Here is a 27,620-nt window from a genome sequence, read left to right as displayed (position 1 = left end):
AGCGGACGAGGCGGTGGAACGGCATGAAGGAGAGACGGAGGGAGGGAAGGAGGCCAATATGAATGAGTGAGAGTGAGGGGATCCGTTTCCTTGGCCTCATTGATAATGACATACCTGCTTGGGCTGTCCGTTAGTCCTATAGCACACACTACTTAGGCTCTAACTGGAAAATCAATAGGCTCCTCTCTCAGAGACCTCTTGCTGCCATGGCTCTTTGTGATTGGCAGCTGCAGCCGAAGGTCGTCCCTGGCGACCATGAGAGTTTGGCGGAGCGAGCAGGAGGAGGGGGGAGGAGGGTTCAGTCCCAGCAGTTTGACACTTTAGGGAGAGCTTAACGATATGGGACTGGTCGCTACATAACACCGGGGTGGTTTTCCTTGACTGAGTGACCATCCATTCAGCCACTCCAGCTAACCCCGAGGAGCCGTCACCACCCCACTAATTAGAGTTACCAATGTCTTCTCAATGGGGGTTTTATCATTGCATAGTCCAAGGTTGGACACTGACCTTTAGGAAAAATGTAATGGCTCTTTCCAAAATAATTTCCTACCTGGCCTTTGGCTAAAACTTTCTTGGAAACCACAGGATGCCCAGGATTTGGAAAAGTAGCACAATTTAACTCTCTTAGTTCACAAAACTTAAACAGAGCAGATGCATGTTTATTGTATCACAGTGAGCGTCTGCATAGAAACAAGCTGAGGAGTCAAAAATTAAAGTTATTTTAGGTGAAATGCTCTGATTTCTAGTACTGTGTGTATTATTTGGTTTTAAGCCATACGCACTTATTGTGTCATTGATAAATGTATATCATTGTGACTTAACATTAGCTGCATGGCATGATTATTAATTTTATTTAAATGTACTAAATGTGCTAGTCTGATAAAAATGACCTGTTGAGGAGGGAATTTTAATAAATAACTGTCAGTTATTTGAGGCAGTTACATTTGATTTCCATATAGTTGTGTGGTCCAGTGAGTGATCATTTAATTCACTTCTCCTTCATCACTTACTTTACCAATTTTTAATAAATGTATACTGTGCTCCAGTAGCATACCATATATTCATAGTTTAAATACTAATTAAACTAAACTAAATAAAGTTTATTCAATATATTAATGTTGATGATGCAATACTTTTACAGTTAGTCCAATTACAAGCAATGACCTGTACTATTGTGTGTGTACTATTTATATGTACTATAACTATTTTGGGTGTGTACAAGTTGTAAACCAATCTTAATCTGTGTCTTTTTAAATTCAAATTACTATTTCAAATTTGAAAAATGTATTAGTATCAACTATCGGTATTATTGTTCTAACTTAATTTCTGTATTTTTCAATCCGTTGCAAGAGCTGTCACACCATTATACTTAAATTATTTCAACTTTCAGCTTCTTCATTAAGATTACTAAGATTGCAATCGGGATCCAAACTTTCAGCTTCTTCATTTGTTTGTGATGTGTCAATCAGAACCACTCAAAAATCAAATTTATATAATGTGCGTTACAGAATTTTTAAGCATGTATTTGTTTTAAACGTACTGCATACTCAAACCACAGTTACAAACTACATTGTTTGCTATAAGGACACAGGAGCAGCCTTAAATACACTAAGATTGCAATAGGGATCCAAGGAAAGGTTCCTCCAATCAGGTTTTTGCTGGCATTTCTTTTGACCAATCAGCTTGAAGTAGAATGAATTTCACTTCCTCATTCAAGCAATATTAGTAGTCTCCAGGAGTGGCTCTGCAACAATAACTCCACATGCAATATTGATGACTTGTGTCTAAACACAGAGAGGGTGCTGCTAAACGCACGTGCGCACACACACACACACACACACACACACACACACACACACACACGCAAACATACATCTGCTCCGTGACTTCATCAGTTCTGCTCTCTGCCGAGCAGATGCAGGGGCCTGCCAGGCAATTAGTTGCCTGCGATGATTTTCTTTGAGCTCTCTACGGAGGGAGCAGCTGGGTCCATCCGGGTTTGGAAGACAGCGACAAAATGTGTGAACAAGAGCATCAAAAATGTACTCACTTAGTTTACGTGCGCACATGTGCATGTGCGTGTGTGTGTGTGTATGTGTTGTTCGGCTGTGAGCCATTTTTCCTTGACCTATCGTGTTTCCAGAGAAAGAAAAAGGAAAAAGGAGCACTACCTAAAAATGCCAAGCCTTGACATCGCTGTCCCCTATCTCTTGGCATTACAAAGCACACTAACTTGAGCAGACAGAGGGAGGGGACTGTTGCACCTTCTGTTGCAAAACAAACCCTTTTTGCTGTTGCCTTCTTCAAATATCAACTTTACATTTCTTTACTAATACTCTGCATTTGTACAGTATATACTGGCAATTCAGACGATTCAACAAGTGGAAGAATCAGACTGACCAAATTATCACTGAAATTTAATTTTACGACAAACATTTAATGACATCCATGAAACAAGAGCCTGTGAAAAGGAACCAAATATGTTTCAAATTTGTTTGAAAGTCAAATTATGCCTTTGAGGTTGCTTTCTCGAGCCACCTGGGGGTACCCAGCGTAATCTGGTAGGAGAGGGAAAAGAAAAGAAGAATAAAGCAGAGACCGTATTAAAGACAGACAGAGCAAGGACACGAGAAGAGAAAAAAGTAGTGAGGGGTTACTCATCAGCTGGCAGAGATTTGCACAGGCATGGACACTGTTTTGTGCTCGTGAGGGGATCACTGTGGAGTCGTCACACAGCCTCAGCTCAAAGAGCTCTCTGACAGGCCCCTGATCTTTTCTCCAGTCAATATAAACCAGGGGGAAACTCTTTAGGAACCACAGATAATTCTGAATGTTTTCAGCAGATAAAGGGCACAAAGAAGTAGCAAGAATAGATGAATGAGTGAGTGAGCATTAGGTGGCCTTATATTCTTTCTATAAGTAGAAAATGTGGGGAGAAAAGTACATTTGAAGTTGCTGCCGGCCGTCCCAACAGTGTGCCGACTTTACTTCTTTTTCCACCTAAGACCGTAACATGCAGTTAGTTAAATGAAACGTACATACACGCACGGTAAGTGTACACAGTTTTCCGAGACATGGCTGACATTTTCATTTCAATAGACGGATTTCATAAAAATCCGATCCACTGTACCCAGTCCATAGCAATAAAAAATGAACACAGTTGCTCAGAAGCATGCGGTTTGATAAGCGGGCCAAAACTGATTCATAATGTCTTTATAAAAGCCTCTGTCGCCATATATTTCATTAAGCTACAGTTAGCGTGCCCTTCATAATATTTGGACACTTGCTCTCCAAGTGGTGTCGATTAATCTCTCTGGAGCTGTGAGCTTGATAATAAACAGCCACCCTGGAATCACAGCAAGATATTTTTCCTCATTTCTATCTTTTACTTAATTCCAAACATGAAGATGATTATCGCTGTACTCAAGTATGATGCTGCGGGAAGGAGCGTCAAACCTCAGTTGAACATTTCTTCTAAAATTTCATAATAAATCAAAGTTGACAGGTCGACTGTTCGTCGTCTTTTCTACTCACTCTGGTAGTTCTGGGAAGAATATCCAAATGGATGTTGTGTGTTTATCCGTGTGTGCATCAAATTTAAATGTGATTACACACCAGCGAATGCCACCCAGTAATGTTTCCCATTGAACGTTTCCAATTTGACACTAAATCTCTCCACCCACAAAGTTAATTCAACTATTCTATGCGAGAGGACGAGCCCGGCTCAGTCCAAATGATAGAAAAGTGTGCAAAACATCCATCCACGGACTGTGTGATTAAAATACCGTATGTAGTTTGTGTGACAAGTTTCTGGAAGACCCTTGATAAAACAAATACGATCCCGCCTGAATCTAAATGAATGCATGTTAACTCTTGCCTTCTGCATTTTTTATGTGGGAGGTTATTAGTTCCACTGACATGAGCTCAAATATTTAGCAGGTCTTGCACTCTGAACTAAATACTCAGCGCTATAATTTAATCGTGAGCTTCTTTACACTCCCTAAAGTCCCATCAGCAATTGCAAAAAGGCTACATGATGAAGTCCAGAAGATGTGGCAACTATGAAGAGGGGGCTCGTTAATCTTTGCTTTTTCTGAAATGTTTGTGGATTATCTCAGAATCCCTTGCATAGTTGGCTACTTCATATCAGTAAAAAGGAGTTTCTGGAAATCATTGAGTTTGTATTCTGCATTATGTAAAACGTTCAGTGACATGAGGACTTTATTTGGACAAAAATAGCCCAAAGTTTGCTTTTTATGGCTTTTGAAATGGTGTTGTGCAACAGGCATATACAGCCATGATGTAGCTATACGCAGACAATCGGCCTTACCGTCTCTGGAGATATTACAGCATAGACGATCTCTGATTTTTACTGTCGGCCTCGTGTATTTTCAGAAATTACACGACATGATTGGACTTTACAGAACAGTTGTAAGTGCGGAAGTAAGGGGCTTCATTCACAAAAGATAATCACGTGAAATTAAAACGCTTATTTAACTAAACGACTGAAGCCTTGAAAGAAAGCAGACGCGAGAAAGCGTCCAATTAACTGCGTTTAATTTCAGGCCGGACGCAGATAACGACCTCCACCTCGTTAACGGGAAAAACGGACACGTGGAACAATATTTCACGTGGCTTTCACTGCGGGTTCATTTTTATTTTTATTTATTTTTGCCACCATGTTTACATGTCTGAATATGTCTCACACGGCAACAACGTAATGGCTTCTTCAGTCAGTCCAACATGAAGTCTGGCTGAGGAGGGGGCTTCAATTACAACCTCCGAGAGACCTCCACTTAAATTATTCAGTATGGACAAGGTTCACGGCGATAAACCCACGGGCAAATTAACTTGCGTGTGTGTGTGTGTGTGTGTGTGTAGGCGCGGACACACAGTGTTTAGTTATTTGACTCCAAACCAGCGCCTGTTTAAATAAAAACTAAATGTCCAATTCAATTTTAAATCAATTGATTAGTTACAGAGGTTATCAATGCGCCTGATCGTTTCACTTTATACAGCTCAGGTCACTCTACCTGAAGCTCTTCAGAGCCTAGAAGCTGCAGGTGCACTCAACATGAACCCAGACTCGGAAAAATCGCTTAACATGAAATATTTGTTCTTTATAAAAAGAAATAATTTCGCATGACTGTGTTAAAAAAAAAAAACATAATCTGAAGGATTTACCATCAAATCAAAAGGAATAAGCAGGTGAAGAGACTGACTTTAAGCGGATTCATTTAATTTAAGAATAATATAACTAACTGATCATGCATCTTGTTACAGGTCAAATACGAAGAAGGGAAAATCAGGTTTAAATCCGTAAAACAGATGTATAATTGTTCCAGATTACGCACACAACAAAGCCCACAAGAGATTTAGAATAAAAGTGGGACATGGCTGCATAAGAATAAATGATGTCAGTTAGAGACGCAATTACTGCACCTTTACCAGAGGAGAAAAACACGCAAAAACACATCCAATTAAAAAAAAGAGGGAGACTTATCTGCAGCACACAAGCGGCTCTAAAGTTAAAGGCTGTCACTCACACGCTCACATGTCTACACTCCTAATCCTCGGGCGAAATTACGCGCGAAGAGCAACACTTTTCTGCAAAATAAATATTTCACCGCTGTCTCAGGGAGCTCACGCTGGAATTCGCCCGTAATAAACCTGAAGGTTTGTGTTTTCCTGTGTCGAGCTGGGGAAGCGGCGGACAGCTCCGTGCGCCCAGATGCTGCCGAGGCGGACTGGAGCTCCTCTGCTCTGATTGGCTGCGCGCACTGACAGCTCCGCACATGATTGCAGGAGGAGAAGCCCGACCCCCTTTCACTCTTCCTAAAGGAGCCATTCATAAACTACACAAGTCCAGCTCACAGCTGAGTGTGGACGAAAAGTGAGCGGGGGCACGGAGGAGAGAGTATCAGCAAGAGGAGATGAGCGGTCACGGACGATGTTTTTAGCCTTTAGCGCCTGCAGCCCAGGACACGGATGGTGACCCGCAAACCTGAATATGAGTCTACCCTAGCCGCGCTGGAAGTGCTCATGACTTGGGACTGATATTTAGCAAGGCTATTACGTTGCATCCCTATCCGTTTCCTCCTCCTCACACTGACGTCCATCCGCTGCAAAAGCAAAGAAAAAAAAAAAAAAAACTTTGATTACACACTTTTCCTGCACGGGGAAGCGCTTGCCTCTGGCTTTACCGGTAAGCATTGGATCCGTCAACTTACTGCGACTCTCCGGTGTACAGCCCGGACCTCTGCCCAAACATGATAGCGACGCAGGCAAAGCTGGTCTACCAGCTAAACAAGTATTACAACGAGAGATGCCAAGCGCGCAAAGCGGCCATTGCGAAGACTATAAGGGAGGTTTGTAAAGTGGTGTCGGATGTCCTAAAGGAGGTGGAAGTGCAGGAGCCCCGGTTTATCAGCTCCCTCAGTGAGATAGACGCGCGCTATGAGGGGATGGAGGTCATCTCCCCCAATGAGTTCGAGGTGGTGCTGTACCTCAACCAAATGGGGGTGTTCAACTTTGTGGATGACGGCTCCTTGCCCGGCTGCGCGGTGCTGAAGCTGAGTGATGGCCGTAAAAGGAGCATGTCGCTGTGGGTCGAGTTCATCACCGCCTCCGGCTACCTGTCAGCCAGAAAGATCCGCTCCAGGTTTCAGACTCTGGTGGCGCAGGCCGTGGATAAATGCAGCTACCGCGACGTGGTTAAGATGGTAGCGGACACCAGCGAGGTCAAACTACGGATCAGGGAGAGGTACGTGGTGCAGATCACCCCCGCGTTCAAGTGCACTGGGATTTGGCCTAGAAGTGCAGCTCAGTGGCCCATGCCCCACATCCCCTGGCCCGGTCCTAACCGGGTAGCAGAAGTCAAAGCCGAGGGTTTTAACCTCCTCTCCAAAGAGTGCTACTCGTTGACGGGGAAGCAGAGCTCCGCAGAGAGCGACGCCTGGGTCCTGCAGTTTAGCGAGGCCGAGAACAGGCTGCTCATGGCCGGCTGCAGGAAGAAGTGTCTGTCCGTGCTGAAGACCCTGAGGGACCGTCACCTGGAGCTACCGGGACAGCCGCTCAACAACTACCACATGAAGACCCTGCTGCTGTACGAGTGCGAGAAACACCCGAGAGAGACCGACTGGGACGAGTCTTGCCTCGGAGACCGACTGAACGGCATCCTGCTGCAGCTCATATCCTGCCTGCAGTGCCGCAGATGCCCCCACTACTTCTTGCCAAACTTGGACTTGTTTCAGGGAAAGCCTCACTCAGCCCTGGAGGCTGCTGCTAAGCAGACGTGGAGACTAGCGAGGGAAATCCTCACCAATGCTAAAAGTTTGGACAAACTATAAAGTGGTCGTCGAGACAGAGCTAAGAGACATTTTGGGATAAATAAAAAAAGGAAAGAAAAAAAAAACTTCAGAGAAGGACAAAGATGATCCTGCAACTGATTCTCCAAGCAATGTGAACAAATCAGTAAGAAAATAACGCAGCGAGCAAAACCACAAAACCCTTTTTTTAAAATGGAGCAATTGGGCCACTGCCAGAGAGAAAAAGGAAAGTGAAGGTACATTTTCAGATAAATGTAATAACTTTTAGTTGTCTTCTTTAAATGTTTTCACAAAGTGAAGAACCTTTTATTTAAATATATGCACAAAATCGTTAAGTGAAAGAATAAAATGTAGCGTGCCAAGTTCAATTTTTTTCATTATGTGACTTTAAAAAAAAAAAAGAAATGTTAATAAAATGTTGCAAATTAAATTACAACTTGGCCTCGTGTCTTGACGTGTTTTGACAGCTGATATGTCAGCAGGCTAATCTGTTGCACTTGATTTTTTATTTTTTTTTTATTCCTTGCTACTGTCTGATGGAGAGAATCATTCAAATATTCATTTTCACGAGAGAAAGCTGAGCTGTGACCAACACTGACAAACCCCCCGCTTATGCAAAAATTTAAAGATGGGATGTGTACAGTGGACTTTAGGCCGTAAGTTATTTTAACAGTGCGTCTCAGGCTCAAAAGGATTTTCGAATGAATGTAAATCAACGGGCTCATGTTAATATATAGGCCTGGGAGCATCTCTGCTCTGTGTCTGAGCAGCAGCAGCAGCAGCAGCACAGGGCCTGCAGCTACACTCCAGCTGCATGCGCTTGATTTTAGATAATGCACTGGCGCCTTTATAGTCAGGTTTATTTCAACAAATTCAGATTTTAAAATTGCACTCAATTAAATGTGGCTGTTATTTATAATAACACCCTTGGATACACATTTAGGGGATAATTTCATGCACTGTACAAACAACCACCTGTGGGTCAGCGTTCATCTGTACATGAAGGGAGCTGCTGCCACCTATGAGATTTACTAAAATTAGTTCAAATTCCACTCTTTATTATTATGTCTTTAAAATCAGGGAAGCATATTTTGCATGAAAATGTATTTTGTTAGATCTCCTTGAAAAAAATATATGCTACACATCTAAAAAAGGATGATCATCGCTAATGTGAGGGCCTGTCGTTATGTTCTACACATTAAGTTTAATCGTTTATCTTTTTATTTTATTTTTACTTAAAGCCACTAAACAATATTCAACGTAGTCGTGGTGTTAATTTTTTACTTTCACGTTAAGAAAAAGAAAAAAAAGCAGGAGTCGTTTTAAATTCAATCCTAAAAATATTGTAAAGAGCGAATATATTAATAAATAAATCACAGTGTGCTGTAAATGACATTTTTGCAGTCAGCAGCTCTTCTTCGACACATTATCAGATGCAAACGTGCAAAAACACCAACGCTGTCGCAGTTTTTTTTTTTTTCTGCTCATTTAAAATCACACACTTGTAGACATCCATGAAGCATCCAGCAGCCCTGCAGATAAACTCCAGCCTGCGTGGGCTCCCAATACGTGACAATCTGAGACGTGATCAATGGATCTCGACTCTCTTTTTACCTTTGGATCGATGGTCTTGAAGCTCGGCTCGTCTTCATCCACCTCGAAGTAGAGCTCGGAGGCGGTGATGGACAGGGTGCCTTTCACCACCGCGGCCGGAGCCACCAGCTGAGCGCTGGTGCTTAAGTTTACTGGGCCTGCAGGGAGAGACACATGCCGGTCAGAGAACAAGCGCGGGCGTCCCCTCCTCTCTGCATGCTGGCTTCTTCTCTTTTCTTTCTTTTTTTTTTTTTTTTGTCTTTAAAAAAAAAAAAAGTCACCGACGGTAAAAGGTAAACTTATAAAAGTTAACAAGGGATTTCACTGAGCTGATGAAACACAGTGTGGGCCTTCAGACCTGGACGAGGTTTTATTAATGAGGAACACGTGGCGAAGACAAACGATCATTGAAGTCTGTTTTTAAAGTTCAGCCTGTTTATCAGGAATATTACGTGCATGTATGCGTGTTTTTGCATTAGAGTTGCATTATAATAGTGAGGCTAAATGCTACGGCTAAACACTGCAGTTTCCCTCATGCGATTGGCAATGTGCGATTAATCGACACATTCAAGATCAACTAAAAAACACCATAGGGCTGCACACTATGATATATGCATGCAGCTCAGAAAAATAAAAGATTACAGCAGGAAGTGTCCTAAAACTCGCGCTGAAACAATAAAAATAATAATAATAATAATAATAAAAAGTGTAAAACTTTTGAGACATAATCGTCAGAAATCAGCTGTCAGTCAGGAGTCATTGATCGCGGCTGCTTGGTTGAAGCTCTGTTTAATCTCTCATCAATCTTAATTTATGCCAGTATGACAATGAGAGCCCGGCTCAGGGGAGCTGTGGGTGGAGGCTCTGCCCGGGCTCAGCACATATGAGGCATTGTATTTGCAGATGTGCGCTGCGGAGAGAGGAGGCTCGGAGCCCGGCTTGATTTCCCAGAGCGCCCCTCCGCACACTCATGCAAACGGATGGAATAAACAGATAGATATTCATTCCTCCTCTGCCTCTCGTGAACCCCGCGAGAACTGACATGTTATCCGTGGGTTGAAATAACATTTTTTTTTTTTTTCTTTTTTGTTCCATCCAGTCAAAGACATTCAATTACACCTGAAGCAGACAGCTGCTTAAGGGGAGAAAAAGCTGAAGCTCTCCTCTGCTCGGTCCTCGCTGTTGTACACATCACTTTATTAGACAGGATTCAACGTTTAATCCTATTGTCATCCAGTAGCGTTATTTTAATAGGACTCTGAGCCCCATTAATGCAGCTTAGTCTGGTGGGCGCTGCACATAAAAATGAGGATTAGGCTGCAATCCGATTAGCAGACTATATGATATTTAATTAAGATTATTTAAATAGCAGATGTATGAAAAGCAACAAAGGGCTGACAACACCAGCTTGTGCATAGAAGTTTTTTTACTAAGGCGATGCTGCTTTTCTTGAATCAGATAGCAGGGTAAACAGTGTCCTGGGATAAGCTCGGCTACTGCTGGATAAAAAAAAAAAATGTTTAGAGAGTCGCTGCTCAGGCCAGTGTGTGTGCATGTTTGTGAGGCAAGACCTCCAGTGGCAGGCAGAAAACTGCAGATAGTGTGTTTTCATGCAGCACTCTCCTTGCATAGTAGTGCCATAAGGAACGAGCTTTCCAGAGGTATAATGCACATAAGAGATCTGCACTTTGAAACAATTAATACGTCAAGATATGTTAAAATAAACAGCAACGTCATCTGGGAAAATCAGTGAAATCCTGACAGAAATTACAATGACTTTATTTTGTCTGGGCTGCAGGGTTGAGAGTGACTGAGAGGTGAGGAGGATGAGCCGTTTCGTTACCTGTTAAGTTCTCCAGGTCCTTGTCCTCTAAGGATGACAGAGTGTCATCGTCTCCGTCCAGTAATGAGTCACTCTCCGAGTTTTGATTTCCCAGAGCCTGACTCCTGATGGACTGCTTCCCTTTGAGAATATCCTCCTCGGACGCTGCAGGGAGGGAAAGGGGCCTTTTTATTTTACCTTTAAATACATTACCAGTTACAGGTTGTGTTGTGGGTTAACGCAATCAAGCTGTTGGATTTATTTCAGAGCAGAGTCTGACGGCTTTCACAGTTTCAGTGATGAGAAGTTTGAGTTGATTTTATTTTTAACCAAAACAAAACAGCTTAAAAAAAACAGACAAATATTTTAAACAACAATTTCACAGCAGTGGAGTTATTTTTACTCCACATAACAGATTTATTAAAACTGTAGTTGTGGTAAAATTTGAGGCATCAGCTTCTGCCTGAGTTTAAGCTACTAGCTGTAAATAAAATGAAGGCTGTCCGTTCAAATTAGTGATTATCAGAACAACCTCATAAAATCTAAATCTGAGTATAATCTCTACTCTATTTTTAAAACTACATTAATTTACCACTTTTACAATAACACAGCCTGTGAACTTTTAAAACATTATCTTTCTAATATCTTGTTTTTGTCAGCTTACCAGCGTGAATACAAACTTTGTTTTTACAACAGAAAAAAGGCAAACTTTTATCGAGCACATTGGATTTACTCTCTCTCTCTCTCTCTCTCTCTCTCTCTAACAAAACTATTTGCAAAGTTGATCAACACTGCTGTTCAGCCTCGGTCCATCAGCAAGAACTACTGCTGACTTGTGTTGGCGTTTTCAGACTTGCAAGCAAACCAAAAACACAAAATAGAGACAAAAGGCACACATAATCAGAACCCTAAATGCATGTTGCTCTTATACATACATCAAAGCAAAACACCATTTCACACAAACATTCAAACACATTTAAAGGGGGTCACACACCGCCCATGATTTCAACTGAACATGACGTGAGGTTCCAAACGGATTATTTAAGAAAAACGGTAATCTGCAAACATTTAGAGAGCCGTGCATTCCCCAGTGGTGCATGTTGAGGATCCACAGACAACGAGTGGCTGACGAGTCTTGCCTCGTTGTTAACATAGCTGGCGTCATAGTGAGAGCTCTCGCTGCTTCGGTGCATGTTTTCTAATCCAGCGTTCGAGTAAGAGCAACGCAGTTTCCATCCAGCGAGACGCTGAACACCAGTGGACTTTTTTCTTTAACATCACCTGAGGGGAGATCGATTGCACTTCCTAAAAATGCACAGCAGCGTCATGTGGCTATATGCTTTGAAACTGCAGCGAGAGCTGGGATAAAAAATCTCTTGTCATGGAAAATATGCAGCTCACTGATATTTAGAATGGTCTTCCTGTAATTAAGCCTCCCAGGAGGATTCTTTAGTTAGCAGCACCGAAATTACTACCAGCTCCTCTAATACGTACCACATGCCATTGTATTCACACCAAAGCAAGTGGACAGGAGGGCTGATCAGGAGCTTTAAAAACAGTTGCATTCGAACCTCGTTGCATTCAGCTGTAAACATGCTCGGCAACTCTCACCCTGATATACAACTACTGCTAACATACAGCACGAAGCCTGACAAAGACAGTCTGAAGCAACTAAACCTCGTCACTACTGGGCTGACCTTAAACTATGCTCCTTTCATTTACCCTAAAAAAACAAGTTATTAATAGTACCTCAGTATAATATACTCTGAGAACATCAGTTAAAGCTATTTTGACCAGAGTTGCGTCACTTATCAGCAGGCGTAGATAAAAGAAATGTGCACATAAGTGACGTGCTAACTTCAGACTGTTTAGAGACTGTTTATTTTTTTCTTCTTTTACAACTTTGAGGTTTCGGTGGTGTGTGTGTGTGTGTGTGTGTGTGTGTGTGTGTGTGTGTGTGTGTGTGTGTGTGTGTGTTTGTGTGTGTCTGTGGAAAATCAAATGAACAACCTTAGAGTAGAAACTTGTATCAACTAGACTAAAAATATCCACGTGTACTCGTGTAGAATATGAAAATAACTATAAATAAAAGAGGTTTGAATAATACTAATAGCAGCGATAATGAAAAATAGATTTAGAAAATGGAGATGTTAATTCACAATTTTACGGTGTCATTTAAATTTAAAGCAGAATTCAAAAAGATGATAAACAATCTACGCAAAGAGCGTGCGGTGCCACATAAACAAAGAAACCCACACTTCAACCTCATCACTCATCACGCAGGGAGCAGAAATGGCGTAAATCCCGACAGGTTATACTTTTTCCGAGTCCCCCATTTCCCCAGCCGAGAGGTTCAACTACCTGCTTATACAACTCAAGGCATGCATGGTCACAGCAATTAAATTGTCAAAATTAACAAATTTGTTTTTAACGGGAACGTAGCCAGGAGTGTGGTCATGAGGCGAGTATTGATTACCAGAACAGAGACATTAGTCTTCAGGTATTTACTCTGCCACCTCTGCTACACGGGCCTTGGACCAGACCAAATCAATCCCCAGAAAAGATGGTTCTTTCCAGCCATAAATACATAACAGCCTACTGAAGGCTACTGGCAGCCACAAACTCTCCTGTGGAAATCATCTTGGCGCAGTATGAATGATAACAGTTATCCTTAACACAGAAATGCACATTTTTCTCCATGTTTAAAAAAGTAAAGACATACATTTCCTTCTTCTTAAAGAGGAATCAAAGAAGAAATGTTGCTATAGATCACTCAGTAAAAAATGCTAAATATTTTCTACTGCCTTTAATTTTATGATCATGCATGAGATGTGAAAAGTGCAGCCACAAGTAGCTAGGAAATTAGGGTAAATTCAGACTTGGTCTCATACTAAATATTTTCTTAAGGAGTGAGGCTGCATTTTCTCCTCTGCATCTGATGAATATAATTACAGCCAGATATGACCTTTGTGCCCCGTTTGAAAACTCAGCCCTGCTTTCTCGTCTTGAGCTGCACTTCCGTAACAAATGTCGGGTCGACTAAAACAAGACGAAAGGTTACATCAGAAAATGGATGCCGTCAGGCTTCAATGTCAAAGAGTTATTTTAATGATATATTCCCATACTTCAGCCAGGCAGTATTCTCTCTTGAGGTAGCATACCCTTGCCGCAACTGGCTGCTGGCTATTTTTACACAGACTCGACTTTGAAACCAAATGTTGTTTGCAGGAATTCGTCTTTTCTCCCCCCCAAGTGATGAATATATGCAGCTGAAATGGTTTTGAATAAAAATGAAAACTAGACAAAAATGCCTGAACAGCTTCAACAAATTTTCATTAGCTTAAAGAAGTCATGACAGAACATAAGTGATGTGTCTGTTTTGTGTCATGAACTAGCTGAAGGGAAAACGAGGAGGAATTAAGATGGAAACAAAGTAAAATTCAGTTGCTTGCTGCAGAAGAACAGCGACCAGCTGGCTTCGGCCTCGTCCTCCAGCTGCCGCCGCAGTGCAGCCATTACTACGGACCGGGAGTCTCCCAGGATCCCGGGATCCCCAACACTTATTGCTTTTAGATCACATTCGTATTGACTCCTGTCACACCTGCCATTTGTCTTTGGGAATGATGTCACATTTAAGGGGACTTTTGCAGGTGACACATTGAGGACGCCTTTGGCCGTTTATTGGTGAGAGTAATTGATTGAGCGGGTAAATGTAGGCCCAGCATGACGATGATTGCAAACCCTTGTGTGTGCTGGATCTTTGCAGAAATGAGAGATTACATGAACTCTAGGAGAGAAATGCGACTCCTGGTTTTAATGCGGGGACATGTGTCATTTAGATACTCCGGTTATAAGCGACTGCTGGGAGCGTTAAGTCGCTCTCAGACGAGGTTTATTGAAAATCAGCACCTGTCTTTATAGAGAAGCCCACAGAAACAATGAGATATTGATCTGACCTATTCCAATACAAAAGAAAAAGAAATCAATGTTGTTAGTTTTAATGACAACTCTGCACTTCGAGTAATAGAGTATTTTTTCCAAATCCAATTATACGTTCCCTGACTTTTAGTACAATGTGGACTCTTCGTTCAATGACAGTGTTTGGTAGACTTCAATTTGTGTTTCACTAGCATAATATTTAACCTGAGGGACCAATAAAACGTATTACTGTCTAACATTAAAGACATTAAAGCAATAAATTATCCGGGTTAATTATACATCTAAAAACAAATTGAATTTTGACAACAAAAGGTATGAATTATATTATGTTTTCCTCTGATCTTGCTAATTATCCTGCAGAGGAATGCATCAGAGGCACAAATGACGCCTCGTTCAGAAGCAGAAATCTCAATAAGGGAAGAAATAAAGGAGGGAGCATAAATGTTACTCACCACTGATATCAGCCACTGTTGGGCAGCAGGGGGAAAAAAAACAAAAATTTCACATTTCATCTCATTCATAGCGTCTCAAAACTGAATTTTGAAAGCATGCTAACACTCAGGCTGGTTATTAGCTCAGCTTTGCATAATGGGTGGCAGGGTATGAAATTACCTTTGTGAAATTCAAATGAGGGTGCTATTTTACTGTGTCTTGTGGTACAATAAATCTTTTATTGCGACGGGAAGACTAATTTTTATTACCTTGTACCTGGCGCTACCACCAAGTGAGTGAGAAAAGGGGGTGCTAATGACAGGCGGGGACTTGGAGGATGGGACTGACCGTGTTCGGCCGCCGCTTTGAGCGTAGCCTCCGAGTGAGTGGATCCGGAGGGGTTCCTGATGAAGCGACGTCGCCGCCTTAAATCGTCCTCCCAGTAGTCCAGGCGCCAGAACTCCCTCGGCCGACTGCAGCGAGACAGAGGTAGCACATGTGTTAGCAATTACCAGCCAGCATGGTATAGCAGCCCAGCATTAGCACTCGGTCCGAGCAAGCATGCATAAAGCCAGCATTGTGTTTGGTGGTTTTTTTTAACCCTCGGAATCACTCTTTAAAAAAGAAAAAAAAAAAAATCAAACTTTGACCCCAAATCATTGTATCCCTGTCTTTGACAATGACAGTGTCTGCATCTCAGAGGATAAGGTATTCGCTTTATTTCACTTTCTCTTCACTGCTTCCCTCTCTCTGAAAGGTGAACTCAGCACTAAGTACATCACAGTGGAATGAGCAAACGACAGCTTGATCATTTTCCACACACTTTTGTGGCACGTGCTTCCATTCCAGGCTCATTTCAAGCCCAGCAGGATACCTCTTGTCAGGGGCTCATGGCTAGCAGGATAAGGAGAAGGCCATTACAAACACAGAGGAGGGGGTGGATAGCATTACCAATATTAATCAATGTCTACAGCACCCATTTTTCTTTCCAATTTACATCTCCCTTTACCAGAACCGGTCAGTAAATCATCTTGCTCTCAAGGAAAAGAAAGTGTTAACTTTTAATGAGGAGCCACTGCCACATAGCATTGTGCGTGTACACAGTGTACCTGTCTATGATGAAATATCACTTCTATTTTTGAAAGTGATTCTAATTAAAATATAATCTAAAATATTCATTACCCATAGCTTCAAGGCTCAACAAAGTGTAAGGAAATCATTTTTCTCATTCCATAAGCAATTTTTTCCTTTCCGGTTTGAAGAGTTTTTCATTTGAAGAACTTTTCAGTGCACAACAAAGATGTCCGTGTGTTAATTACGCAGCACTGAGATCCGCTTTTTTAAAAGTAAAAACAGCTCATGTGTTAATGATTAACAACTCAGGTGGGGAGGGAAAAACAACACGCAGTTTGGTCGTCAGTGAGACTAAATCCTGACTGTCTGACTCCAGTCGAATAGATGTTCTCATGAGAAAAACACTTTTAGGAAATAAGAAAATCCTAGTCAAGGCTTGTGCTGGAGTTAGTTTTGTTGGTTTTTGTTCACCATTACACGATCCTAAAACCCATTGCAACAATTTACCATGGCTCATGAAATACTGTAAATGTCTTTAATTCTGCCGTGCCGTGTGAATAGTAAAAAAATAAGACCAGAAGGATCGACACTCAAATTGAGATATGTGCTTCCTAAAACCACATGGGTGCACAATGGTTTTATATTCCACAGTTTTTGGATTATTGAAATAGGTTTTAAAAAAAGTATCACAAGAAAGATATACCAAGGTTAAAACCATACAAAATATATCTAAAACAATAAAAACAAAACCATGACCAGGTTAGTCTTAAGTGGCTGCAGTGTATCCTGTGAATGTGTAGGAAGACACAGTTTATGGTTTCAGTGGCATAAGCTATGACGGGAGAACCCCAGCATACTTTATGGGATCTACTCTTGAATGCTGCTCTGGCCGGGGGCTCCTCACAAATCTTCAGTCCAACACCAATGATCACACAGGGGCCTCTAAAAGGGAAAGGAGCTTTACGCAAGAAAATAAATACAATTTCCAAGCGGGTCCTTTAAAACCCTGTACGTCCTTGGGTAATGAAAACCATTGATTATTTGATTTATTTAGACGAAAAAAAGAAATCTGTCTCAAAAGGCTGGATGACGAGTTGAGAATGGCTGCGGTTCATATCTTCAGTCTGGATGTAAAAGACTCTGCAGAGGGCATTTAATTCAGTGCACAGAAGACAGCCACAGAGAACGACTCAAATGTGGGGAGATGGGAAATTTGGAATATGGCAAAAATGGGAATGTAGATTTTGTATATTCAGAGCAGTGAATCAGGAGAGAGATTGTGTGCATGCGCTCAGAATGCAACTTGGAAAGACACATGGGACGCAGGTCTGTGCAGGACCAGATTTCTCGCTGGTGACAAAGACCCTGCTCCGTGTTTGCCTGTGATAGTCTCTGAACGCAAATGGCCACTTCATCATCCTGCCTGCGATGGTATTCATCTATGAAAATAATTATCAAGGTTGTGCATGGCGCACCGCTCCAAATCAGGACGCACTCGTCTCTCATCTCATGGCGGAGGGGGGTCTGTCCGACTCGCACAATACACATTAATCCATCAGGAGGGGAGCCATTGGCTGGAGTAATTAGTCACGGCATGGGGGGACCACCTCTGCCAGTCATATTCATCCAGTGCGCCATGAACAGGCGACAATGGAAGTCCTAATGATGGGGGGGCTAGAAGAGGTGGACGCACGATGAAAGATACCTCGTCATCAATCCCCAATGAGAGGGCCGCCGTAACAAGAATGGAGATGTACGGCGCTATGCAACCCCCCATACCACACACCGAGTGTGTTTCCACAAAGATGATAAATTATTCAGAGCTCATCCATCCTCCTAGGGCATCCTTGGCAGAATTTACTGAAGCACCATTCTTCAAAATAACAACAATTAAAATAACAAAGGGCCAGCGTTGTGCTGTGGCTCACGCCAACCACTTGTGTAATTAGTAATTAGTTCGGTCATAAAAGGTGTCTGGAAGGCCCGCTCGTTAAGCCTCAAGTGACTGTTGTCTGATGATGAAAGTGGGGGAGAGATAATCTGACAGAGGGAGTGTGTGCTCTTTTAAATCCGAGCAAAAACGTGAATATATATCACTGCTAGCCTCACTCTGAGTTTGTGTGCATGAAGGAGAATTTGTCTAATGTAGACCACATTGGCTACTGATGAAACACAGTCCGGAAGAGTTTTATGTGAGGTAGTAAATAGTAATTACCTTTTTCTCTGTCCTTTTTTAAACATCTTTTGGATTCTCCTCAGGACTCTGGAGTTGTAAATTTAAGGAAGTTTACCAACACAGAGGACGAATGGAGGAGCTCAAGTTTCTCCTTTTTATGTGGCCCTGATGCTCTTTCTCCCTAATCAGTTAACAAAACAGTCATGCCTTCAACTTTATAAACTCAACACAAACCACCAGCACACTGAAAGGAGATATTTTACTGGTGGGCTCCTTAAAGATTTCAATTGTGCTACTAAATTGTCCATTTACATCAAAACAGAGCAGGCGTCCAAGTAGATCTGGCATGGTTAGGTGACATACAAAATAAATGGTTTAATTGTGAGGAGTGTTCGGTATGAGCGCTGGTTCAGGATTAATGAAATGCTTATTCAGAAAGAACAGCGTTTAGAAAAATGGAGGGCCGAGTGAACAACATCAACTATGTCCTCTACAATAAACTATTCCCTGACACGTGGGTGTTTTTCTTTTTAGCCAAATAACAAGCAAGAAGCACTTTTACTTATAACAGAGTGTGAATGCCAGTGTGAAATGACCGCTGACAACTGTAATCCCATTATTTGAATGTGATGAATCTTTTTAAAGCACAAGTCTGATGCAGTGTCTAGAATGAAATGCTGGCATTTCACGTTCCTGCAAACCACAGGAGAGTTTAAATTTGTTCGTGTCATACGTACCATAATGACATTTTAACAGTATGTGTCATATCATATTGACATTACATGTATATGAGCTGATTGCCATGTCGGGAGGAGAGGAAGGTGGAGGCATCACAGCTAGCCAGAGACCGCTGTCTGCGTTTCAACATTTGTAAGCGTGAAACCACCGGGTATTTTTAGCGAGAGGTTGAGACAGCTCCAGGCATGTCTGTGGTGGCAAAACCTGGCATTTAAAGCCAAAACATGATGTTTTCCAAACCATATTCTAGTGGGTATTTCCTAACAGGTCCATAAGCACAGCACTGTCACAACATAAAACTGAAAAACCGAAAATAAAGAAACATACTCTCAACACAAAGAAACGTAAGGTTTCAACATATCTGTGGTTTGCAGAGTTGCGCCGCAAATATTCATTCTGGTGATTGGGTTGCTTAAGTCAATGTTAAGTATACAGACAAAAAATGGTAACTATTTCAACCAAAAACAAACAAAAAAGAAAAGTTTAAATATTTCTCTTGATCTTGTTAATCTTATACACGAGTCTCGATGCCATTTTCTTTCCTTTACTGTATTGAATATTACAGTTTCCTGCCGCACCAACCCAATTTCCCTAGGGGGGTATTAAGGTTTAATCATATCCTAAATATAATACTAATCTAGCATTAAGAAACTAAAATTAAACAAAAATTAACAATCCCATTTCACCTCCAAGCCACCTCTATTAATCATCATATCACATTTGGATTTGTAGGATCCTACATAGTTGTGTACGAGGGCCACCACTTCTTATCATCATCAAATGGCCGGTTTAAACATGTTAATAGATTCTCTCTGCAGGTCCTGAAAGTTTGATAGCGCTGCTATTTATATGGCACAACTGTTCATTTGCTGACAAGGACAAATGATCGCCATCCATCAGGATTCAATCACACAGGATCATCCAGAGATGGATGCACCACAGCTTTTTTTCACCATTTTCAGGCTTAAAAGTTATTTTGTTTTTAAAACTGACATTAGAAACTGTTATTAGAACAGGAACGCTTCCAGTTTTTCTTCATTATTATTTATAGTTATTTAAAATAAATTCAGCTTGCTGGGAAAGGTGGAATGTACCTTGAGTGACGATGGAGAGGTAAAGAAAATATTACTGTTTTTTGCATGGGGTGCTCTCCAAAGCATTTGATAATATGTAAATAACATGACCTTTATCATACGAAGCAGGACAAGCAGAGTGAATATGCTTTCATATATCACCACAAGCGACTGCACTCTGGCACAAACAGTCATTCATAACCTTTCTGCTAAATTAATTTGGGTACAGTCAATGAGACCTGCATATGCAGAAGAGATTTCTCTCCTTGCTTATTTTATATTAATGCCAGTTCCTATTGGCGGCCCTCAAATTGCTCAAACATTGCTGCTATCCCCAAGATCATTTTGCTTTGATTTGCATAAACCATGTGTTTAGAAGAAACGGGAGAGCAGGAATAGATTGAGGATTTGTCATGTTGAGGACTGGTTGCTTGAGCGCTGGCTCTTTGTCAAACGGTGGCAGCCATGGCTTCGACGGTATCTCCAGACTCAAATTAAAATGAAAACAGGACCAAATACCTTCCCACTGAAATTGTTTGGCATGATTAAGTCTTGCCGGAGTGATTTTCTACATGTGCATTAATGCTTATCCTTGCCACTCCAATGAGGTTCACAGGAGACCATCTACATGTGTGTATGTTAATTCACCTCAGCTAATGTTGTTTACAAGATTTACCAGAGGTAATGTTCGGGTCACAGACCCGCCAACATTTCCATCTTATCCCCTCAAATGACAGTCCATATGTTATTTTGCACATCCTTATCATTAATCACAGGATCAAGTCATTTAATTTGTCCATTTTTAATATGAATTTAAATGCCGTGCAGTAAGGGATCCAACACTGCGTCTGATCTGTGAGGAAGAATTTGTAAAAACATATCCAAGAAAGGGGAGCATATACTTGCTTAGAGATTTAAAAAAAAAAAAAAAAATGAATTCACTTACACTGAAATAAAGTCGATGTACATTTACATGCTTTGCTTTTAACTCCCTTTTCACTGAATTTGCTGCTACCACACAAGAGTGCACACGCTCTCATTACCAAGACAATATGAGGACCTACCACTCCTCCCAATTAACTCCAATTTATCCGAGAGCTTTCAAAAAGAGATCTGCAAAAAAAAAGAGGGAGTGATATTGCATCTCTACAACATCACCGGCTTGTGAGGATGAAAGTACTCCCATGGGTGGGAGGCAAAAGGCTTCAGACTCCCCACAATGCAGTGCAGCCAAATGAAATAATGCAAATCGAGCCCTAATTACCACCAGCTTAGTGTGCAGCCTCCAATTAGCAGCAATTACACTCAGTGTAAATTCACCAACAAAAAAGCCAGACTAATTATATCAGATTTCATGGAAGGTAAAAGGAAGAATGTTTGTGTTTAGTAAGGTAGTAAATATTGACCAAAGAAAGGAAAGCTGTAAAAAAAAAAAAAAAAAAAAAATCAAATGAAAAATATTGCCTCTACTTGACTTTATTGTTTAATGTTAACATAGCTTCATGGTTTATTAAAATTATCTAAGCATCAATTACATAATAAATAGTATACACAGACTTCCCCTGCTACATCGCTGAAGTGGTACCATCTGTATTTTTGATGAAGGGTCACATTTTTCCTGTGATTTTGACAACATGCATTTAAGGCCATTTATCACCACTACTGCGAGGTAATGAGGGCATCCACTGGACCGGAGTTGCATAATTCTGCCATTACTGGCCCATTGTAATAATCTTCTGACCTCTAGCTTTCAGAGCTGATCTTGAATAGTATGACAAATTTGAGTGCACGTACTCACGTTTCCAACACACCCCAAAAGAAAAACACAGCGGAGAAGAGGCTCAAGGTCAGCTGAGATTGGAGGTCTGTGGAGAATTTTTTTATTTTTTTTTAATCACCTCAAACGCCAAAACCAGTAAGGGGTAGGTTTGTCACGATAACATATTTTGTTGGGATGATATTTTGTCTCAGAAATAATTGCGGTAAACCATACTGTCATTTTATGCCACTGATAAAATACTATGAACTTTTAATTGTTAATGTTAAGAAGTTAGAATTAGAAAAAATATTGAAAAATAGTACGTGAATAAAATAAAACCATACAACATAAACAATAAATAAAAAGTCGGAAAATGTAAAGGCACCGCGCCCAAGTCTTACAATATCAGGGAAAACCCTGCAACTTATGCTGGCATCATGTTGGCTGAAATGTTGGTGACATTCTTATGTAAACAAACCTGCATGTAAACACAACGGTCAGAAAAAATGATCAAGAGATATGTACGGTAAGTCAAGAACGTAATTATAGTGAGAGACATAGTTAGGGGTCGTATATAAAACCTCACAGAAACACTACTTTTGAAACATACAATTGTAAACTTTTTAAAAAGCAAAACATCCTAAATTTGAGGATAATTCATGATGAAAATTCAGCTCATCTCGCTTGTTAGGCTACACAATAAACAGATCAGCATTGTCTCCCTCTCCCTTAAACTCTGTACAATAGTTTGTTGTGTTTCCTGCTTCAGCGTTGATGCAGGACTAGGAGGCTCGGCAATCTCATCTAGCGAGGCTGTCTGCAATTCATGAGCACCTCCTCCCCTCTCTCCATCATACGGCTGTGCCCATTATACAACACTTACTGCACAGTGTACGTGCCTCTGTCTGTGTGTGTGTGTGTGTGTCAAGTGCAGCAATTCCACTGCGAGGTGATTGAGACGATCATATAAACAGAAGTCTGACTAACTATAATGGCCATGTAGTTATCTCTTCATTCGCGAAAAAACAGAAAGAATTGCCCCCGATAAAAGTCGCGGTCTTGAATTTTAATAAAAAAAATTTTTTTTTTAATGATTTATTATGTTACTCATAATAGAGGTTTTATTTTGGTGTCGTATTACCTCACCTCTCCTGAACATCTGACACTATACTGCACTTTTGAGCCAGTTTCAGCTGTAATCACTGCTTTTACTGTTATTCTATAATTAGACTTTCTATAGAAATAAGCCCATACACTGTATAATGCATTGTGGAGTGTTTGTTATTCTTCTCCTCATTCTGTTTTCCATTATTTAAAGTGTTTAGAGTGTTTTAATATGTAAATCCATCTATTATCAATATGAGTTCTTAACATCACAGATAGAGCTGCAACGATTAGTCGATTAATCGATTAATCGATTAGTTAATTAGACAATCAAAAGAAAATTAATCAACGACTACTTTTTTAGTCAATTCATTTTTCAGGTCATTTTTTGAAGATAAATGTCAAACATTTGCTGGTTCCAGTTTCCTAAATGTAAGGATTTGCTGCTTTTCTCTGTCATTTCTGAACGTAAATGAAGAGTCTTCAGGTTTTTAACTGTTGGTTGGACAAAAGAAGCATTTTGATGACGTCCCTTTGGGCTCTGGGAAATTATGACAAGCATGTGTCACAATATATTTTGGCATTGTACAGACTAAACTATTAATGGGATTATCATGAAAATAATCAGTAGATAAATAGGAAATGCAGATCGTTAGTCGCAGATCTGGTCACAAAGCTTACATACTGAATTCCCCTGCTCTATCCTCTTTGGGTGGTGCTGAGCTTGAACTCGGGGATGGGGGGTGTAAAGTAAATCTACAGCAGCAATACAAGCCGAAGATCTATGAGTAAAGGATGATCCTCAGTCTTCCGCTCTCTAAAGCGAGGACCTTGGTATTTTATGTGGCTTTTTTCCGGCTTTGGTTGCACAAGAAAGTGCTGGCTTCTGAAGATAAAGGCGATTTTTTGGCAAATGGTGAAAGTAGCAAAATAAATGACCTGCTGGTGCCATGGTGTAATTACAGTGGCTGGAAGCATACCAATCTATCACGAGGAAGAGGGGGGGCTGACACGCTGCAAAGGGGTTAGTCAAAGGAGATAGCCTTTGACTAACTACTGGCCCCGGACAATCGATACTGTGCAGATATTGCATCCTGGCAGGGAGGAGAAGAAAAGCCCTAAAAACTTCCCAAATGGTTTTTCATTCAGATATTGATCAGCACCCTTTTATCATGACCTTGCTCCACCAAGGCCATATACTTTCTTAAGGGTATATGAAACTCATAAATCTGAGAGTTGCTACAGAGTCACACTGGGCTGTGAGCAGCGAGGCAGCGAGGTAGGATGGTGTAATTGGTCTTTCTGGGATGGCGGCCTTCTTTCATACTTCATAACAAGGATCCCATTACATTTCCAAGCTGCCGGGAAGAGGACGGACAAAACTGATGGCATAAAAACCAAAAGAGGATCTCAAGGATGTAAATGGCTTATGGTAAATCGGTAACGGAAAAGCTCTTGTAGATTTTCTCCTTCAGTTTGGGTGACACATTATAGAAACCTATCATTGTGAATAATACTGCCACTCCAGAGGGAAGGATTTGAAGAAATGATAATCATCTGGTTTAAAGAAATGTCCACAAATTACATCACAAATTGGTGTGAGGCTGATCTTTAGTACATTTATTGTCAAAAACAGATTGGTCGGTGGAGTTAAACTTTAAACTATAACGCATATCCACCCACCTAGTGTCAGTTTTGCATGTGAAGGGATTTATGGTCAACTTAGCAATGATATGTTTTATGCAACACCAGTTTAGACTTTCAAGATAAAATTTGCAGACAAACAGTTCGCTTATTATGACAAGTTAAGACTATTATTTACATTGCAAAAATGTTGTGGTTTAGTTAGGTTAGGCACAGAAACTATTTGGTAAGGTTAAGGAAGGGTTAGGGGGATATCCATCAGTCCACACGTGTCTATACACTTAATTATCAAAGTTTTATTAACAAAATTCAGAAATAAACTTTGCTAAAACGTAGGCCAGTCATTGAAAACAACAACTTCAGGATCATTGCTTTGTATCGTAACAAGATCCACTATTAAAAGGTGCATTGAGTAGGATTTAGTGGCGTCTAGTGGTTAGGTTGGAGATTGCAACTAACTGAACACCCCTCGTTTCATGCTCCTGTACAATGGCAACAAAAATGAAAGGCCTTCTCTAGAGCCAGTGTTTGGTTAGTCTGTTCTTTGCTACTGATAAAACTTGGTGCAACATGGTGGCCTCTGTGGAAGAGGACCCACTCATCTGTAGACATAAAAAGCTCATTCAGTTTCAGGTGATTATTCACTAATGAAAACATAATTCTGAATATTATATTTCATTCCTTGCCCTAAATGGGCTTTTTAAATAATGAATTGTTATGACTACCATCCACTGTAAATCAGTTCACATGAATATATTTGCAACATGGCAGATGGCATTAAAACTAAATCCATAAGTTATAAACCATTTCCACAATAATGATTAAAAGTACCAGTTTTAAGTTAACCACGTGTCTTTTCCTTGTCATCTTAAACGCTCCTCTGAGTATAATCTTTTGAGTCTCGGACTACACTGCAACACTTAAGCATGCTAACATATGGACATCATCAGCTGTTAATATGTTCCGCCATGACACTTTGTTACTATTCCTTACAGCCCCAGCCACTGTACTGTATATACAGTCGAGGTAAATGTTATCATTAAGGCCATATTCTAATTCATATCCATGAGCCAGACTGCACGGTAGGGCCTTCGTGGCACGTTATTTTATGTAACTGATGGAACGCGAGCCTGTCAGACTTTAACAGTCACCCCAAGAGATTTAAGGAACATCCTTTTTGTCCCCGTCGCAACTTCTCTGTCCCAGACACATGTCACTGTGCATGATTAATGACGTGGAGGGTTTCACTTTAAACCCGTTTAAGGACTTTGGCATTGGAGATACAAAGAGTCTCGTTTACAGAGATGAACATAAGCGAAGGCAGGCTCGCATTGCTTCGTGCAGTATGTTTATGCTATATGTTTATGACTGTATCAAGGCAGATAGATGAATACAACTTGAGCCCCAGCTAATTGGTTTTGAAGTAGTCGGGAATCTGGACTAAAGGAAACAACTGTCTCCGCCTTGGATGAGACGGGAGCTGCGGACTGCTCCAGCTGCCACTGCACGGTACAGCGGGTCATGTTTGTGTTTAGACGGCAAGAATTTATAAGCAAACCAAAAGCCATTATCAGTTAAAAATGACCAGTTAAGTACTGTAGCCTACATGAACTTTTTTTTTTTTTTTTTTTAAATGTAAAGAAGAGCTAATGTCAGCGATTACCCACTGCAGATGCACTTTAATAAACATCCTGAAACACAAGGATTAGCTACAATGACTAGAAAGCAAATAATAATCAATAAGAGTGCAGAAATGAATCCAATTGGAGAATCTGGTGTACAAATAAGAAAGATTTGGGATCCAGCTACAGTGTTTATTCTATTCCCAAATGCAACAAAGGCTATCTGATGGTCAGATAAGTCTGCAGCTGCAGAGTTTTCCAGCAAACAAGACACGCTCTCAACCTTTTACATACAGATTTGTGCAATCACTCATTGCTATGGTTTAGTATATACTGCAGCAAGAGGAAAGGATGTGGAAAAAAAATGTCCCTGTCTTGTCTTTGTCTCCATCTCAACTTTTGATGCTTCAGTAACAAATATCTCTCTCTCATCCTCTGTTCCATCCATCTCCCTCTCTCTCTCTCCGTCTTCCTGCCCCTCTCGAGTCCTGCATTTCCGAGAGTCAGTGTACTCTAAACAGTTATGTTCTTGTTTCCTATGGTTATAATATCCACTGACGTGCCGGAGTCCCATTTCCTTTTTCAGCTCTGCGTGCACAGTACCAGCGCGGCCGTAATGTACGGCGTGTCCATAAAACATGCACGCAAGGCAGCGCAGACACTGTGCAGGCCTCTGCTTTAACACATGCATTACATTCAGTATTATGTATCATAATTGTGATTTAAGTCTGGAACGAAAGCATACAAGTAGAGATTAATCTGGCTGCGGCGGCTTCTCACGCAGCCATTTATTTAAAAAGTGCTATGTGAACACGGATGTCGTCTCTGTAGTGAGCACAACCACATGGTATGTTCAGAGTGGAATTAATTGATTACTTGGGAGGGTGATCCAGTTGCAATCCAGAGGAGGAGGCTCAATGAGTGGGACAAAACTAACAAGGTAGCCAACAATGAGCAGTAGAGCTGTAATCATATGGTTGATTAATTGAAAATGAAAGGCTTTGAAAAGCAGTTTACTCAAACAATTTTATAATATGAGCAATTGATGAAAGAAGAAGTTATGTCAATTGCCAGAATCCTGTATTTGTGTTTTTGTTGGCGGTATTCTCAGTCGTTCATAGTTTGTGAAGCTAAGTTGGAATAAGAAGATGTCACGTGTCAGGACACCGATCAGAATTTAGGAATATCTCATTATGATTACAGTTGAGAGGTTGTTTATGTTGATTTCTCCTTTCAATAAATTATGATCAAGCCACATCAACACATTTAATATAAGCCGATTATCTAGGGTTTTGAACTTTAAACTTCAGATAAAT

At 40.9% G+C, this 27,620-nt stretch overlaps 2 protein-coding genes across 11 annotated transcripts in view; one reads left to right on the top strand and one right to left on the bottom strand.

Annotated features, from left to right (window-relative positions):
* lrba (LPS-responsive vesicle trafficking, beach and anchor containing) overlaps nt 1–27,620 on the bottom strand; it is a 194,415-nt gene that overhangs the window by 67,978 nt on the left and 98,817 nt on the right. For 5 of the 10 annotated variants that reach the window (XM_084365848.1, XM_084365851.1, XM_084365850.1 and 2 more), the window contains exons 37-40: nt 15,463–15,587; nt 15,135–15,149; nt 10,765–10,908; nt 8,943–9,079 (exon numbers count right to left, since the gene is read on the bottom strand). In XM_084365848.1, coding sequence (XP_084221974.1) covers nt 8,943–9,079; nt 10,765–10,908; nt 15,135–15,149; nt 15,463–15,587 — 421 coding nt within the window. The remainder of the gene's footprint in view (nt 1–8,942; nt 9,080–10,764; nt 10,909–15,134; nt 15,150–15,462; nt 15,588–27,620) is intronic. The other 5 variants (XM_084365852.1, XM_084365856.1, XM_084365854.1 and 2 more) reach the window with 1 other exon arrangement.
* mab21l2 (mab-21-like 2) lies at nt 5,894–7,776 on the top strand. The gene has a single exon (XM_084365927.1). It carries the CDS (start codon nt 6,270–6,272, stop codon nt 7,347–7,349), a length of 1,080 nt encoding a protein of 359 aa, XP_084222053.1. The 5' UTR covers nt 5,894–6,269; the 3' UTR covers nt 7,350–7,776.

This window comes from Pagrus pagrus (assembly GCF_965226575.1).
Source record: "Pagrus pagrus genome assembly, chromosome: 2".
NCBI lineage: Eukaryota > Metazoa > Chordata > Actinopteri > Spariformes > Sparidae > Pagrus > Pagrus pagrus.
The sequence above is the reverse complement of the archived record's forward strand: the minus strand, read 5'-3'. Positions and strand labels throughout refer to the sequence as shown.